Source organism: Camponotus floridanus, unplaced genomic scaffold, assembly GCF_003227725.1.
Source record: "Camponotus floridanus strain SB8 unplaced genomic scaffold, Cflo_v7.5 scaffold13, whole genome shotgun sequence".
In the NCBI taxonomy this organism is placed as follows: Eukaryota; Metazoa; Arthropoda; class Insecta; order Hymenoptera; family Formicidae; genus Camponotus; species Camponotus floridanus.
In genome coordinates, this window is record NW_020229248.1 from 2,255,693 (window position 1) to 2,269,728 (window position 14,036).

Consider the following 14,036-nt stretch of genomic DNA (forward strand, 5'->3'; position numbering starts at 1 on the left):
ATCGCGCAATTTACGAAAAAGAGGCGCGTGTTGTACGATAATATTTAAAAACTAGTATTTCGCGTCCCTAGTAAATTACATGTTGCGTTGTCGTGAAAATGAACGTAGACTAAACTATAATTATTATTTTTTTTTGCTTTTATTAAATTTGCTCCCTAATTCTATACAGTAATTATTCTTTTTATATATTATAATTTTACATCATAGCGCTTTTTAACGTAGAAACTAATCTTCTGAAATTACCGGATACCTTGTAGAGTTTTTGCATTATTTTATTTCTCGGTTACCGTACACGGTATAGAAATTTTCGTGGCGACCCATACTTGGTAACTGCTGGATGCGAATATACGGGGAGTATCGCAAAAACTCCCTAATGCGAAATTTAATTCTCGTCGGGCATGTCGGGGAAAGCAGCTCCCGCACAAAGCCACCGGTCTCCGATACGCGCGTTTATCAAGGCGCGCACCGCCGCAATGACGCACACGGCCCGCACAAAACTCCGCGTCCGCGCAGGATAATCTCATAAAAACTCGTTAATATAGTAAAAGCGCGGAAAATGGCCGCGCGCAGCGAAATACAATTACTCATTAGTCGAATCCCATTGCGCGCTGCTCGCTCGCGACCGGAAACACTCGGCCGCCGAATCAACCGTGACGCGAACGGCTTTGAAGTTCGCGTTCGCGTGTGTGGCACGATGGTAATTAACCGTAGAACGTCAGCCGACGAGGGTTATTGGCGTAGCCCCGATGCAGCTTCGAATGCCCGCCGTTTGTTCGTTCGTGCATTAATGTACTCTCTTCTGTAGCAAATAAGATTTACCTCGCGCGCGTTGACAACCGGAGATGACGGGAAATTTCTGTGTTTTCGCCTCAAATTTTACGTTGTCGAAACGTTGATGAATAATAATCATGCGAACGGTATATACTTGAATAATAAAAGTATGAAAATTAAAATATTGTCCGAAAAATAAGAGAACAGCTTCTCTTATTTATATTTTTCTTCTTATTTTTCTCTTAAAATGACTTTTTCGGATTGAAAGCTTGCGAAATGATATCGGTATAATTTTATTCAATAATTTCTTTGACTCGTCAGAACGCATGCGTGTTCGACAAGATCGATTTTCGCGATATCATGGAACTCGATGAGAAGACCATTGTCCGTCAAGTGATCCGGATTTAACGATAGCGCTGCATAATTAGATTCTACTCTCTAATGCCCGCGACTAATCAAGGTATTATCAGCGGCTGGTAATTACACCGATCGAAATTACCTATTCTCTCGTCATCTCCGTTGTGTCCTTATCGCGTGGTATTACGCTTTCGTGCTATCTCGTCTCTCGAAATGTCGCGAGAGCCCTCTTTCCGGTAAACGGCGGTTCCATTGTTACGCGAACGTAAATCCCGATAAATCCCTCTGACCATCGACAAGCCACGCGTGTCGTCGAATATAGGTTGTGCGTAATACATGTTGTGTCCCATAAGCTTGATCGTCGAATTATGCAAGTATCACGCAATAATAGTGATACTGAGAAAATAAAATTTGTAAAAAAATTGGTTAATATTACATTTTTGATAAATATATATATATGATAATAGCATTATTAACTTTGTGTAACTTTAATAGACATTTGTCTAATTAAAAAAGACAAAACTAGTTTTAAACAAGGCATTTTGTATAAAATCCGCTCAAGGGATCTATTGTAATATACGTGATGATATGTATAGATATTATTAACCTATTTATAAGTGATATATGTATGTATATAGACACATGATAATGATACATATTTATAGCTTCCATCTAAATTATTCGTAGTATCTATAATTTGCGCCATGAAATAATAAACAATCTTTTCATCGATCTGTCTGATATAAATTTTTATTATACCGTGGAAAATTGTATAACAGTTAATATATATCATCTACTTTGCCTTATTAGACATCGCGCGTTTGTATACGGAACGTGTCTCCGATGTGATCAACGTCGAACGTGCAATTATGCACGTTCGTCGAGTAGACCCATTCCCACTTTCTAAGCCGCGGGATTTCGAGAAGGGAGAATCATTTGGGGGCATGTGTGAAAGCTCTCGGATGCAATTGCATTTGCAGAGACACGCTATTTCTCGAAGTAATAGTCTATCCATGAGATTTCCATGGCTTTTAGAATCTCATATTCATTTCGCTAATTGATATTCACATCGTGGTATTTGCAGAGAAATGAAAATAACGAAATGTTAAATGTATTAATATCATTAATGAGATATTCGAGAATTCTGATGTTTACCTTTTTTAACGTATATGTATATTTAATCTCTCTCTTTAAACTCATCTTTGTACAAGATTTATATAGTTTTATCATATTTCATATGTAGTCATGTATTTCTCTCTTCTTTGCTCTTTTTCTCTCTTCTTTTGTCTTCTTATATTTTTATGTCTTTTTTACATTATTTTGAAGATTTAAAATATGGAAAAATTAGTTAAAGAAGAGAAAAAGAGGGAAAAAAAAGAGAAAATTAGTTTCATATTATTTCTGATATAAAATCATGAAAGAAAAAAATAAATCACAATATAATAGCCTCAAATATCTCATGTTCAACATCTCGCAAATTTCAGAGCTAAATATTATTCTTTTGCCAAGTCATGTTTACGAATTTATGAACGATAGACTATGCACGTCGCCAATTTGGCGCAGATTCAAATAAAGTGATTTTTATGATTATCGAGAGATCGCCAAGAATACGAGTACATATGTGAATTTATTAGTACGTTTAATACGATGTAGTCGGCCGTGGAATTATTTGCAGTCATGGTCACTATACGTTCATTTTCCAGCCTAACATTGTTGACGATCGCTCGAAGATACGAACATAATTGCACAAATTGCGCCACAAAATATTCTCGTTATTTATACACATGTGTTGTTATTAAATCAAGATCATTGAAACATCTAATTGCAATTATTAATTTCGTACAATGTGAATGCAAAGATAATTTTAATTCTTATTAACGAATTCTTTTATTTCAGGAGTTATATGTTAATTGATATATAGTTGATATATTCTTGAATAAAGATATTTTTATTTTTTCTAAAGTATGGAGTTTTAGGAAATAAATATTCAATTGTGCAATTGTTAAAAATTTTTAATTATTAGTATCTGTGACTGATTTTATTTTAGCATAAAAAATAATAATCTAGTTATATTGCACAAAAATATTTAGCAACTGTGTATTTGTCTATTGCAATTGGCAATGCAATTATACACACTCGTCGTGCGAGACGCGCTCCGCCTTCTGAGACATACCGGGGGTACGAATAGCAGCGACGGTACGAAACGCGAATGCAATCGAGGCCGGGTCGAGGCGTAGTTGAACCTCGGCTCGGTTAAGTACACTTTATTAAGCATGCCATCTGCACGTTGCACCATCCACTTATGTGGTAAATGGAATTACAAACGCATCCCTAGCTGCGGGATCCCAGGTTGCGGCTCGCATCTTGCGTTCACAATGAGCGTGCATAGCATCGGGCTTAATGTTATAGCAACACGGTAACTGAATAATAGCGCGAAATTCGTAATCGCCAACGACAACGATTACCGTAAATATTAAAATATATCCACGGTCCTTTTACAACGCTAAAGCATTTTATTTCAGTGCGAAGGCATTTTATTACAGGGAAGGTTCTTTTGTAACCGATACATGCGTCAAATTACCATTTCAATCTAATCTTTTGATACCATTGTGAATGCGCTGTTCCCCGATGGAACGCCAATTCTCGGTTGAGCGTGAGTCACGATTTTCTGACGGATTTGATTGATCGCATTGTGGTTGCAGTCCACGTTGCAGAAAATCCACATAAAAGAGAAAGCGTAGACTAGTTCGACTACAATGATTTAGAGCGATGCGGGCACGGGCGATTTTGCTGATAACAAACTTTTACTCGCTTTATTCGACTGGCCGCTCGCTCGCGATCTCCGCGAAATCGATGAAGAATTTATCGAACGCGGTCACGAAGCTCGAAATTCTGCGGCTCGGCCGAATTCGGATGAGTATCTCGGATATCGAGATCGGCGAATTATTCGACTGTGAGAGAAGCCGCCGTTTATCAAACTCGGCTTGGGGTGGCTTTGAGGGGGAGGGGAGGTGCATGTTGCCAGGCCATCGAAGACAGGCTCGATGATTTATTAAATTGCGGCCGCCAAGCGAGACAAGAAAGGAGAAAGAGAGAGGAAAGTATCTATTAACAGCGAATACAAGCGGCGAGCGAGACGCAGCGTCTTTGCAGAGTTCGAAGACAAAATTATTAAAGTTTGGCGTATAAACGTGCATCTTCGATGTTTGCGCTCGTAGTCGACGACTATATGAGTTCCCGGTAAATACGGTCGCGTCCGTCGAAGCTGATGAAAAGAGACTTGTTTACTCGCAGCCTGCTGATTTTCGAAGTATGACGCGACGCGCCGGCAAAACTCGCGAGCCGAGAAACATTCGCGTAAAGGGCATCCGTGTACACAAGCCGGTTTTCAACTAGAAGCTCCCTTTTATCAGCGGGATGGATAAATCCTGTTTGTGCGGGAAAAATACAGCGTGAGTTCAATATAATCGGTATGATATTGTGAGAAGAGAGAAAGGAGAGAAAGAGGAGAGAGTATAAATAAGAATAACTCTGTTATTTTTACAGATTTTTTCCGTCCATTTATCTATCTTCCGCTAGAAGAAGAGAGATTTATTTTTGGAAAAAATATATTATTGCATTTTATTCTTAAAGATACAGTTGTGGATGAAAAATATAGAATATACGCGGATTTTGATGCACGTTAACCGATTACATACTCTTTCGTAATTATTTCGATGTAAAATACAGTGAAAGGAGGAGGAAGATCATTTAGCTGCATCTCCAGCTGATTTCCCACGACGTACGAAAATTTTTCCGAGAAAAATCGCTCGTCGACGCTTATCTATTGCGCACACGGTCCGTGTCATAATTTCGTACTAAGCGAGTCCATCTTTCCTTCAGTTCGCGTTGTGCAAATAGCACAACAAAAGTTTCCAACACCGTTGCGGCAGCGGCAGCTCTGAAACAATAATTAATTAGCTGCTTCGCAAGTAGGCGAGGCGTGGCAAGGAGAACGATGATCGCAGGTGTTGCACGTCGGTAACGACGATCCATAGAGACGTACAAGCATTCCCGACGTTGCAAAGGAAAATTGCAGATGCATGCTGTTCTCCATGATAGCTAGTCGGCAACAGTTTTTGATCGCGGATTTATTCGTTAATTAATATAATGCCATTTGAGAATTATAAAAATATCTGTTGATTATTTTCGAACTTACAAATGATTGATTGATTGAATTATGAAATAATATTTTATCCATATTTTTAATTTATATTTTTTCACGTATACTTGCAGACAACAAATATATTAAGAAACCTATTAATGATTCTCTTATAATGTTGTTGTAGATTGTATAAAAAGTTTTTTTATTTATAGTGGCAAATTGAAAGAGAGTAAAATTGAACAACAATTTCTATTTTATACATTTGATAAGACATATTTATCAAAGTGTTCTTATTTTGTAAAAAAAAAATTATATTTTTTATACAATTATCAGTCGCACGTGTATTTCAAGCACTAATTTAGTAAGAAAAAAATTTTATATTCCCTTTAACTTATTTCGTTATATATATCCAAATACATTACAATTTTTCATAAATTCTTTAAAATTTGTACTGTGCGTGATTTCTTTCATGAAGAAATTATTTCGGTAAAATGGAATAGTGAACTATATTATATTCTATAAAATATATTATTGATTTTTGATATATACTGAAGCTTTCTAAGAAAATTTGTGTACCATTCTGATATCATTCAAAAACGGCTGCCAGCAAAACAGAGAGACGCTTCTCGTAAAGGAAGCCAGTATAATCCTTGGCGAGAAGCCACCTCGAGATCCTTTCACGACGCAGTTGGCGCTCTGGATCGATGTTGATGACAAGGCCAATCGACCATTAAGTATATCGCAGGTCGCGCGCAAAAAGAACGGTAGGCAATCAATCTTCCATATGTCGAAGTCTTGTAGACGCTACCTTGCATCTCTCATGATGACGGGGTGGTGTCGGGGACACGGAAGAAACGTTGCAGGACGAGCGGAATCTTGGGCGTCGTAGACGCAAAAAGTTGTCAGTCCTCGACGATAAAAGAGATAGTCTAGCGTCGGAGGAAACATTCTCTTCCACTTTAGCAATTCGCGACGAGTCGAGCAACATCGATTTGTCTTTCGACTCGGATCAAACGATCGAGGCGTTACGATAGTTAACGGATTCTATGTCTTTGGTTTCAGGTAGCAGCGAGGAATCGAGAGCCGGTGGCGGTGATCCTGGGAAGCTGGGAGTGAAGAAACCGAGACCGAAGGCCTCCTCGCCGAATAGGCAGGGACCACAGCAGTGTCAGGTGAGTGATTAAAGGCTATAAACTATGAATTGAATTATTTTGAAAGTAACGAAGTTCTGAAAGTGATACGAAGATTTCAATTAGTAATATAACAAAAATCAAATACTTAATAACTGTTTTTACGAAGAAACATAGTCGGATTTTCGTGGTCATTAGCATTATCATAAAATAAATAACATTGTCATTGCATAGTCACAATTATCTAATTATTAAAATGATAAAATTCTTTACATTTTGTCTGTCTATTCTCTTCTAAAATTATGCTTTTAATGGATCAATATTATTTGCAATGTTCTAAATGGATAGAATTATTAATAATTTAGAATTATTAATAATTTAATGAAACGATATATATTGACACTTGTTACACGATCCGTAACAGGTGAATGTTGTGGGATAGACTGTCATTCGAATTTCATTCAAATTGGCTCCATCAATAGTACTGCTTATATAATATATATATATATATATATAGAAAATTTGTGCAATTATTATTAATCAATCCAGCTGTAAGATCGAGCGTTTTATAACAAAATTAACACACACATATATATATATATATATATATATATATATATATATATCTTTTTTTGCAAAACAAAATCTTTCCTAATTAATAATTAATTTTGTTTAACAATTACAGCAGTATAAATGTATTCAAGAAAAAAATATTAACAATTTTCAACAATTTTAAATAAGCTATCTCTTACTCGGTAGAAAAAAAATTGTGGTCCATTATCAATAATTATTCTGCGCAATGCGTACACTCATTTTACCGTAATAAAATTATTCAGCTTTAATTATACTGCCATGCCAGGAACATTATTTTTAAATATTCTCTTGTGTGTTTCTCTTGTGTAGCTTGGTCAAATTACGTGTATACATAATGTAGCTACGTTCTTGATAAGTATATCTTTTTTGCCAGTACATTTTAATTAAATCTAGAATCACCGGCAAAAAAATGATGAAAGTTCACCATTCTCGTCCCGGCATTAGATGATTGTCTGTTTATGTTGATTAAAAATATCTTTTTTTCTCTGAAATAAAATATTCGCGCGATTTGAAATTTATTCCACGGTTCGCAAATGTTCCACTGCTCTTTAATTATTCGCGCAATGTAATTTTATAGTCTTTATGTAATGTAACGAGTAAAATACGATAGATAATTTTGCCCGATGCGCCCCGTAATGTTTCGTTTCGGAAACTCCCTCCGGCATTTTTTCCGCTCTACTTTATTTAAACGGTTAGCCTTCTTTCGAGAGCACGTAACGACAAAGAGCATTTTCACGGGGAAGAACGAGGCGACGGTTCGTTAGCGACCGATCGAGTTAGACGACCACGATCGATGACCACGGGGGTGTGCTCGAAAACCGTAGCGCGAGGCCACAAAATTCGTGCTAACCCGCCCCATTCTACCCCGCGTGTTTGCTCCCTATCCATCCCTTTCGCCTGCGGCCGGAACGAGTCGAAATGGCGCCATCGAACGCTAACGACGCTGACCCACTTTCCGCTTCGCTCCGCTCCGCTCCGTTCCGCTCCGCTCTGCGCCGGCGCTCTTGTTGCTGAAAGCCATGACTCGCAGAGATGCACTCGCATCCGTGACGTGCAATCCGGACGAGTTTTCGCACGCAAACGGCATTTTTACGATGGTCTTTCGAGTTCGCTTTATCTCGATTTGCGTAAAAATGGCTTCAAACATTTTTTTTTATTTCATTTCACGTCGCAGTTATTTTCCTTTTCAAGCGCAACGAATTAGATGCAAGCTCTGATATCAAGCGCGAAATACAGTTCGAAAATCCTTTTATTATCTTTGTTCATGCTTTCTCATTCATTAATTGTGCACAATCGCATCTTTTAATTCGCTGTTAAATTAATCTCAGTGAAATATTGATTTCCAGAGATATCAAGAAATTAGGCCAATTTTATCTGCTTTCTTTTTCTTGGCAATTTTTATCTACGATTGCCAAATCAGATTTTTTCAAGAGAGAGAGAGCACGAGAAACAATTCCAGATATAGATTCGTCTTCATATATTGTACACAATAAAATTATCTATCAAAATTGATATATTTACATATAAGTAATTTATGTAGGTACATTGCATGTGCGAATATTTATAGGATAAAGACAAATTTCAATCCCATTAACAAATTGGGAATAATTAACGTGATTGCAATTTATTTCTATGCGACGACAACATGAAATGGCAGCGTTAGCGTTGATTTCAACGCGGCTCAATTCCCTTCTTCCAAGCTCAACCCCTTTGTGACCCACATTAAGACGCACCGGCGACCGGCGCTGAAATGTTCGAGGAGGTTGTCGGCACTGTTTATACACGCGGTACACGCGCCCGTGTAAGCGCCGTCGTGGCCGTGTGTGGTGGAAAGGCTGTTGAATATTCAGACGACGCGAGCCTCGAGCAGGCAGAACAAACAAGGCGCCCTCGTGATGTAACACACGAACGCGATACATACCCTCGCGTTTCCCTCGTCCCCTCCGGTTCACCGTCTGTGCACTCGACCGATTTAGGCGCGCTGTAGCGGCATTTAGGAGCTAACCCTTTCAGCGTTTGCCATCTCCGCTTTTCTCGACGACGTTTGTATCGTTCAAACGCTTTTGACAGAAGAAAACCGCTTTGCTCCTTAAACTCACGGACTCGTATTCTCATGTCCAATTTAACGTCAGAGATATGTCGGTCTATATTTCAGAGAATTTTATTTAATCTTGACGCGAAACGAGAATTATACAACCAACTCTGACGCTAAACTTGCGACGTCATGTTTAAAAGGGAATTCGCCTTCAGATCTGCTGTCCTCGCGACTGATTCTTCGCTTCCATCTCCTTCTCTCGTTCTTGTTCTTCTCTGTAAAGGATCATACCTCGGGCCATATTCCCTCGTTCATATCCTTCCCATGTGACGCTACTCCTTGTCGTACGCGTCTCTTGCTCTTTCATCTTCGCTACTTGTTCTCCTTCATCTCTGCCACTTCCTCTGTCATTCCCTTCTCTTGCCGCTTCGTCTCTTCTCTTTCTCCCGCGTTAACCCCAACAGCCAGGAGCAACCCTTCGTGTGCCTTGTTACGTAATTAAATGACGGTCCGCTTGACTTGTTGACAAGCCTTGTCGATGTATCGAGTTAGCGACGAATTAAGTCTGTCCGCCTCGGCTCGATTATAGCTCTCAGATATCGACGCGATCACCAAGAGAGAAGGAAGGTAGCATTCCAGAGAGAGAAAGAAAGAAAGCGAGAGATAGAGAGAAAGAGAGAGAACGTTCTTTGGAGCAGCACAGCTTCCGTAACGCTCGGTTGTCTCGCCGGAAATAGATTGTTATTCATTACAGGACGCTCGTGGAATTTTCCTCGTCACGACGGGGCTCTCTGTACCGCCATAATTTATGCGCCAATTATCGTGCACGCCATTATGCGCGAGACGGTCGATTAATGCTGCGCGACGCGAGATAAAGTTTTTTAATGCACCCTTATGATCGCTCGCGATGCATCAACGATTTCCATTTTAGCCCTGTTGCATGGCAGCCCTCTCTCATAGATGCCATCATCTCTCTACTGGATGCGGTGCCGCGTGCTAATTAATAATTCAAACGCAACACGTCGAGCATTTTATATACCTTATATAACAGCATGATTGCGGCGGCGGATGATGATATTGAAAGTTTGAAAATCTGCGGGATGGAGGAGAATAATACATGCGATTATTAATCGTTCTGCTGTTAGCTGATAGTAATTCGCGACAAATATAAATACATTTGCATTCGCATGAGATTTAATAAAACCGAAGCCTCTTATTAAGTTTTGTATGAGAATTAAATTCTCATCATGTATGTGTCATCATCGAAGGGACTATTGTTATTGCGATTATTTAATCCGTGTAACTGTAAAACATTCGTGTAATTGTAAAAGCAAATGATTTCGTACCATTATGAGGCTGATGGAATCGCCGATGAACTTGCAGAGCGTATTGATTTTTCGCTTCGTCGACTGTACATTAAATTATTAATTAATCAGATCAGATTACGGTTCACAGAAACTCGGGAAAGTTTTGCAATAATTTCAATGAGCGAGCGCACTCTCCCGATAAATATAGGCAAGTCGACTACGCGATAATTTAGAGGCGAAGAATGGACCATGCAATAAAGTTAACTGATTGAGTTAAACGAGATTATGATTTTGTTAGATTCGCGTTGATTAGATCGCCAATCTTTTCTCTGATTTAACGTCTTTGTTTCGTCTTAATTTCTTTTTTTTTTTTTTATCTTTTCATCTCGCAATTTTCTGACGCTACAACTATCGGAATAATCGAGCGTCTTGCAATTGTTTTGCTTATCATGATTATCATGAAAAATTGCCGATTCTATTTTTCATTATTACATTTCATCTTAATTATATTTCTTTAGTTACGTCGGAGATATTTGATTCCGTTCCGGCAAAAACTATCCGTTATTGTACGTCGCGAATTTGCATATATATCACACGAAGAAATTACTATTGTCTACTTTGAATATGAGGACCGCGTATTAATGACATAGTATTATATATATGTTAACGACAAAATATATATCTATGTAAATTTTTTACAATTTACAAAAAACATATAACATGTATATGTATATGCATATTTTATGTATATATTCCAATCTATGTTTTTAAGTTAAAGGATTAATAGTCTCGTATGGATAATATGAAGAAATACATTATTTTTTGAAGTAAATTTTTAAATATGTTTAATAAATTTTTGAATATTGAATGTTTTAATTATACTTGCACGTCTTTATATTTATTATTATGGAAAATTTTTAGAGGATATATCGAACAGTTGCATGTACGTATATATAAATAATAAAAAATACATAAAAAATATTCAACCTTAGAGTAATAATGACAACGATTCACTCTTACAGTTAAACATCTCTTTTCCTTTTTCAGTTCTACATATAAAGTTTATAATATTTTTTTGATTCTTTGCTTTTGCAAGAGAAGTATTTTGCTAGCCTTGTTATATCTGTCTTTCGCGAAGAGAATTTGCTGGTAAACGAGCGACTCGGTATGGTCGCCCTTCGCAACACAATGAAAATCTCGAGCGGTAACGCGATTTCCTACATTCCATTCATCGCCCTTTTCCCTAGCAACGTGGTCTGTTCGTGCATTACTTGCTCGTCCCGACTCTCAAACGGAAATAATATCCTCCCGTGCCATCATGACGGGGGCTTTGTGTCTTTATAGCAACAGCAGCAGCAGCAATGATGGCACACCAAGTCTCTTTCCTCTGCCCTCCTCATTATTTACGGAAGCGCGAGTTTCTCGTCCCCTTACCGGCTGCTCGTAATAAGATGCACTTCTTTAAAAGATTCGCCTGCCCGGGAGCGACAAATTGCATTCGTCTCGTGACCTCGCCCCCTCGGGGTTACGCTACCATTTCCAGCTTCTGTTAGAAAAAAAAAACTCGAGACAGGACGCGAACGTGGTTAGCCGGAACAAACGTTAACCGGATGAAACCGCAGATACATCTTATCCGCGAGTTGCTTGGCAACTGTTCTCCTCAGCGAGCTTCAAATAACGAAGTAATCTCTCGTTCTTCCTCGCCGCGATTCCTTCTTTTCGCTAGGTGTTGACGTTCGTGGTTAGATCATTATTACAGACGACGCGAATTACGTCATACTATACTATATATATCTTGACATTTTCTTCTTGTTGCACATTTATTTAGGAAGAAAAGTGTAGTTAGATTTATAATTTTTATTTCGTTTATAATTAGATGAGATATGCATATTTTTACATCAATTGTTTCGAATCTTTACATAAATATAAACAAGTCACTTATTTAAATTAATTATTCGAGATCGAGTCGAGCAAGATCATAGAGATCAAATAAAAACCGCTCTCGAACGGAAATCTTTGCGAACGTAGTTTCTTGAACACTTCAGAACGGAATATTTTCTCTGTTGTTATGTACGACTTTACATTTGACCTTTAAACGTATTCTCATCTCCGGCCGCGAGATGAATGTGGTTGACCGGAACGATCGTTAAGCGGATCGGCCGATCGATGAGGAGAATCCGGCTTAAGCCACGAATCAGATGCCCCATCGACCATTAGCTAGCTCGATCCAAGTGTCCTTCTGCTTTCTGTGCACTCGCCTCCGGTCGAGGTTCCTCTTAACGAAGTATCAATGTTACCACCCGCGGGATTACGTATTCAGGTCCGGCTGTTGGTCGGTGTACATTGACGGCTTCGACCACTGCAGTTGTGAGCCAAATGATGAAGGCGAGAATTGTCGTATGCACGCAATAGTGCGATCGCAAGATCGGCACGGCGATGAGCGAGGAGAGGAGAAGGCGGATTTGTAAAGGGGACGGTAGTAGAAAGACCAAGAGTAATGATGTTTATTTAGCTTTCGAAGAGAGGGACTGCGCCGGGGGTGGAAAATACGAGTTTTGGCACCAGGGATGATGGGTAAGGGACACGAGCGTGCCTTACTCATGGTCGTTGGATTCTCTTACTCTCTTTTACCGAAACTCTCTCTCTCTCTCTCTGCAGAATCCTCTTTGCTCGGATCTTCGTCTCGCTCGTTTTTTCTCTCTCTTTCATATGTGTATGTTTTCTCGTCTCTCTTTCCTTCTCCATCTTTCTGTGCTGTCTCCTTCTTATCTCGCCATCTGCTATTTCTACTGCCTCTTCGTCACTCCAACCATTCCTCTCATCTTACCCCTTGGTCCTGATCCTCGCCTCGTAAATTGAAACTCCCGTGTGTTGGCGTCCGTGCATCTGGAGCTCCTTAGGAGTTAAGCTACGCAAATTAGATTTTCTGCTTAGGAGCTAGAAGTACGATTCCCCCTTTCCCTTGGCACTGGCCTCGCCTTTCCTTCATTCCCTAACCTATCCTGAGAGATCTCCTTGAGACCGTGCGCAAACGTTCATTTCTCCTCGAGAATATATACTTCTGTCATCTCTACATGTACCCCAGATATTCGTGTTTGTGTCACTTCTGGTTTTTTAATTCCTCTCACCGTAATTTTCACGTCCTCTTATCTTCACAAGCTTTTTCCTTCTTTTCTTATCTTCCTCTCTGCTGGTCTGCTTCATCTTCGGTCAATATTATCCGCGACGCGTTAGGAACATCTTAATACTTTCTTCTTTAATCTGGATTTGCTTTCGATAGTGGAAGTGGCGTAAAGTTTTTCTACTTATGATCCGGAAATTTTTTCTGTCACATCGGAGAGTATTTTTCGTTTTCTCGAAGACGTTAGTTATATACGCTCGTTACTTTATGAAATGGAATTTGTTGTCTGTTTGCTAAATCCTAACAAATATTTACTGACAGTTGTACCGTTTAAGCTTTACGTGAGTTGTTATGGCAACTGTGGCTCATTGTTAAATAATATCGTTTCGCATGAAGTGTTTAAGGATTCTGCAGGAAATATTTCGCCGGATATCAGCAAGTTTTTTTTCAACATAAGCCAAGAAATTTTTCTACATTTATTTTTGCAATCGGTTTTACAGTTTAATAATATGACAGTTGATAGATTTCAAAAATAAATAATTTCGTAAAAAACAAATAAGTCCATAAAAATGAAACT

General features: G+C 38.7%; 1 protein-coding gene across 6 annotated transcripts in view; it reads left to right on the plus strand.

The window, feature by feature from the left end:
* LOC105255092 overlaps nucleotides 1–14,036 on the plus strand; it is a 360,332-nt gene that overhangs the window by 263,675 nt on the left and 82,621 nt on the right. For all 6 annotated transcript variants that reach the window (XM_011264178.3, XM_011264180.3, XM_011264185.3 and 3 more), the window contains one exon: nucleotides 6,335–6,444. In XM_011264178.3, the coding sequence (XP_011262480.1) occupies nucleotides 6,335–6,444 (110 nt within the window). The remainder of the gene's footprint in view (nucleotides 1–6,334; nucleotides 6,445–14,036) is intronic.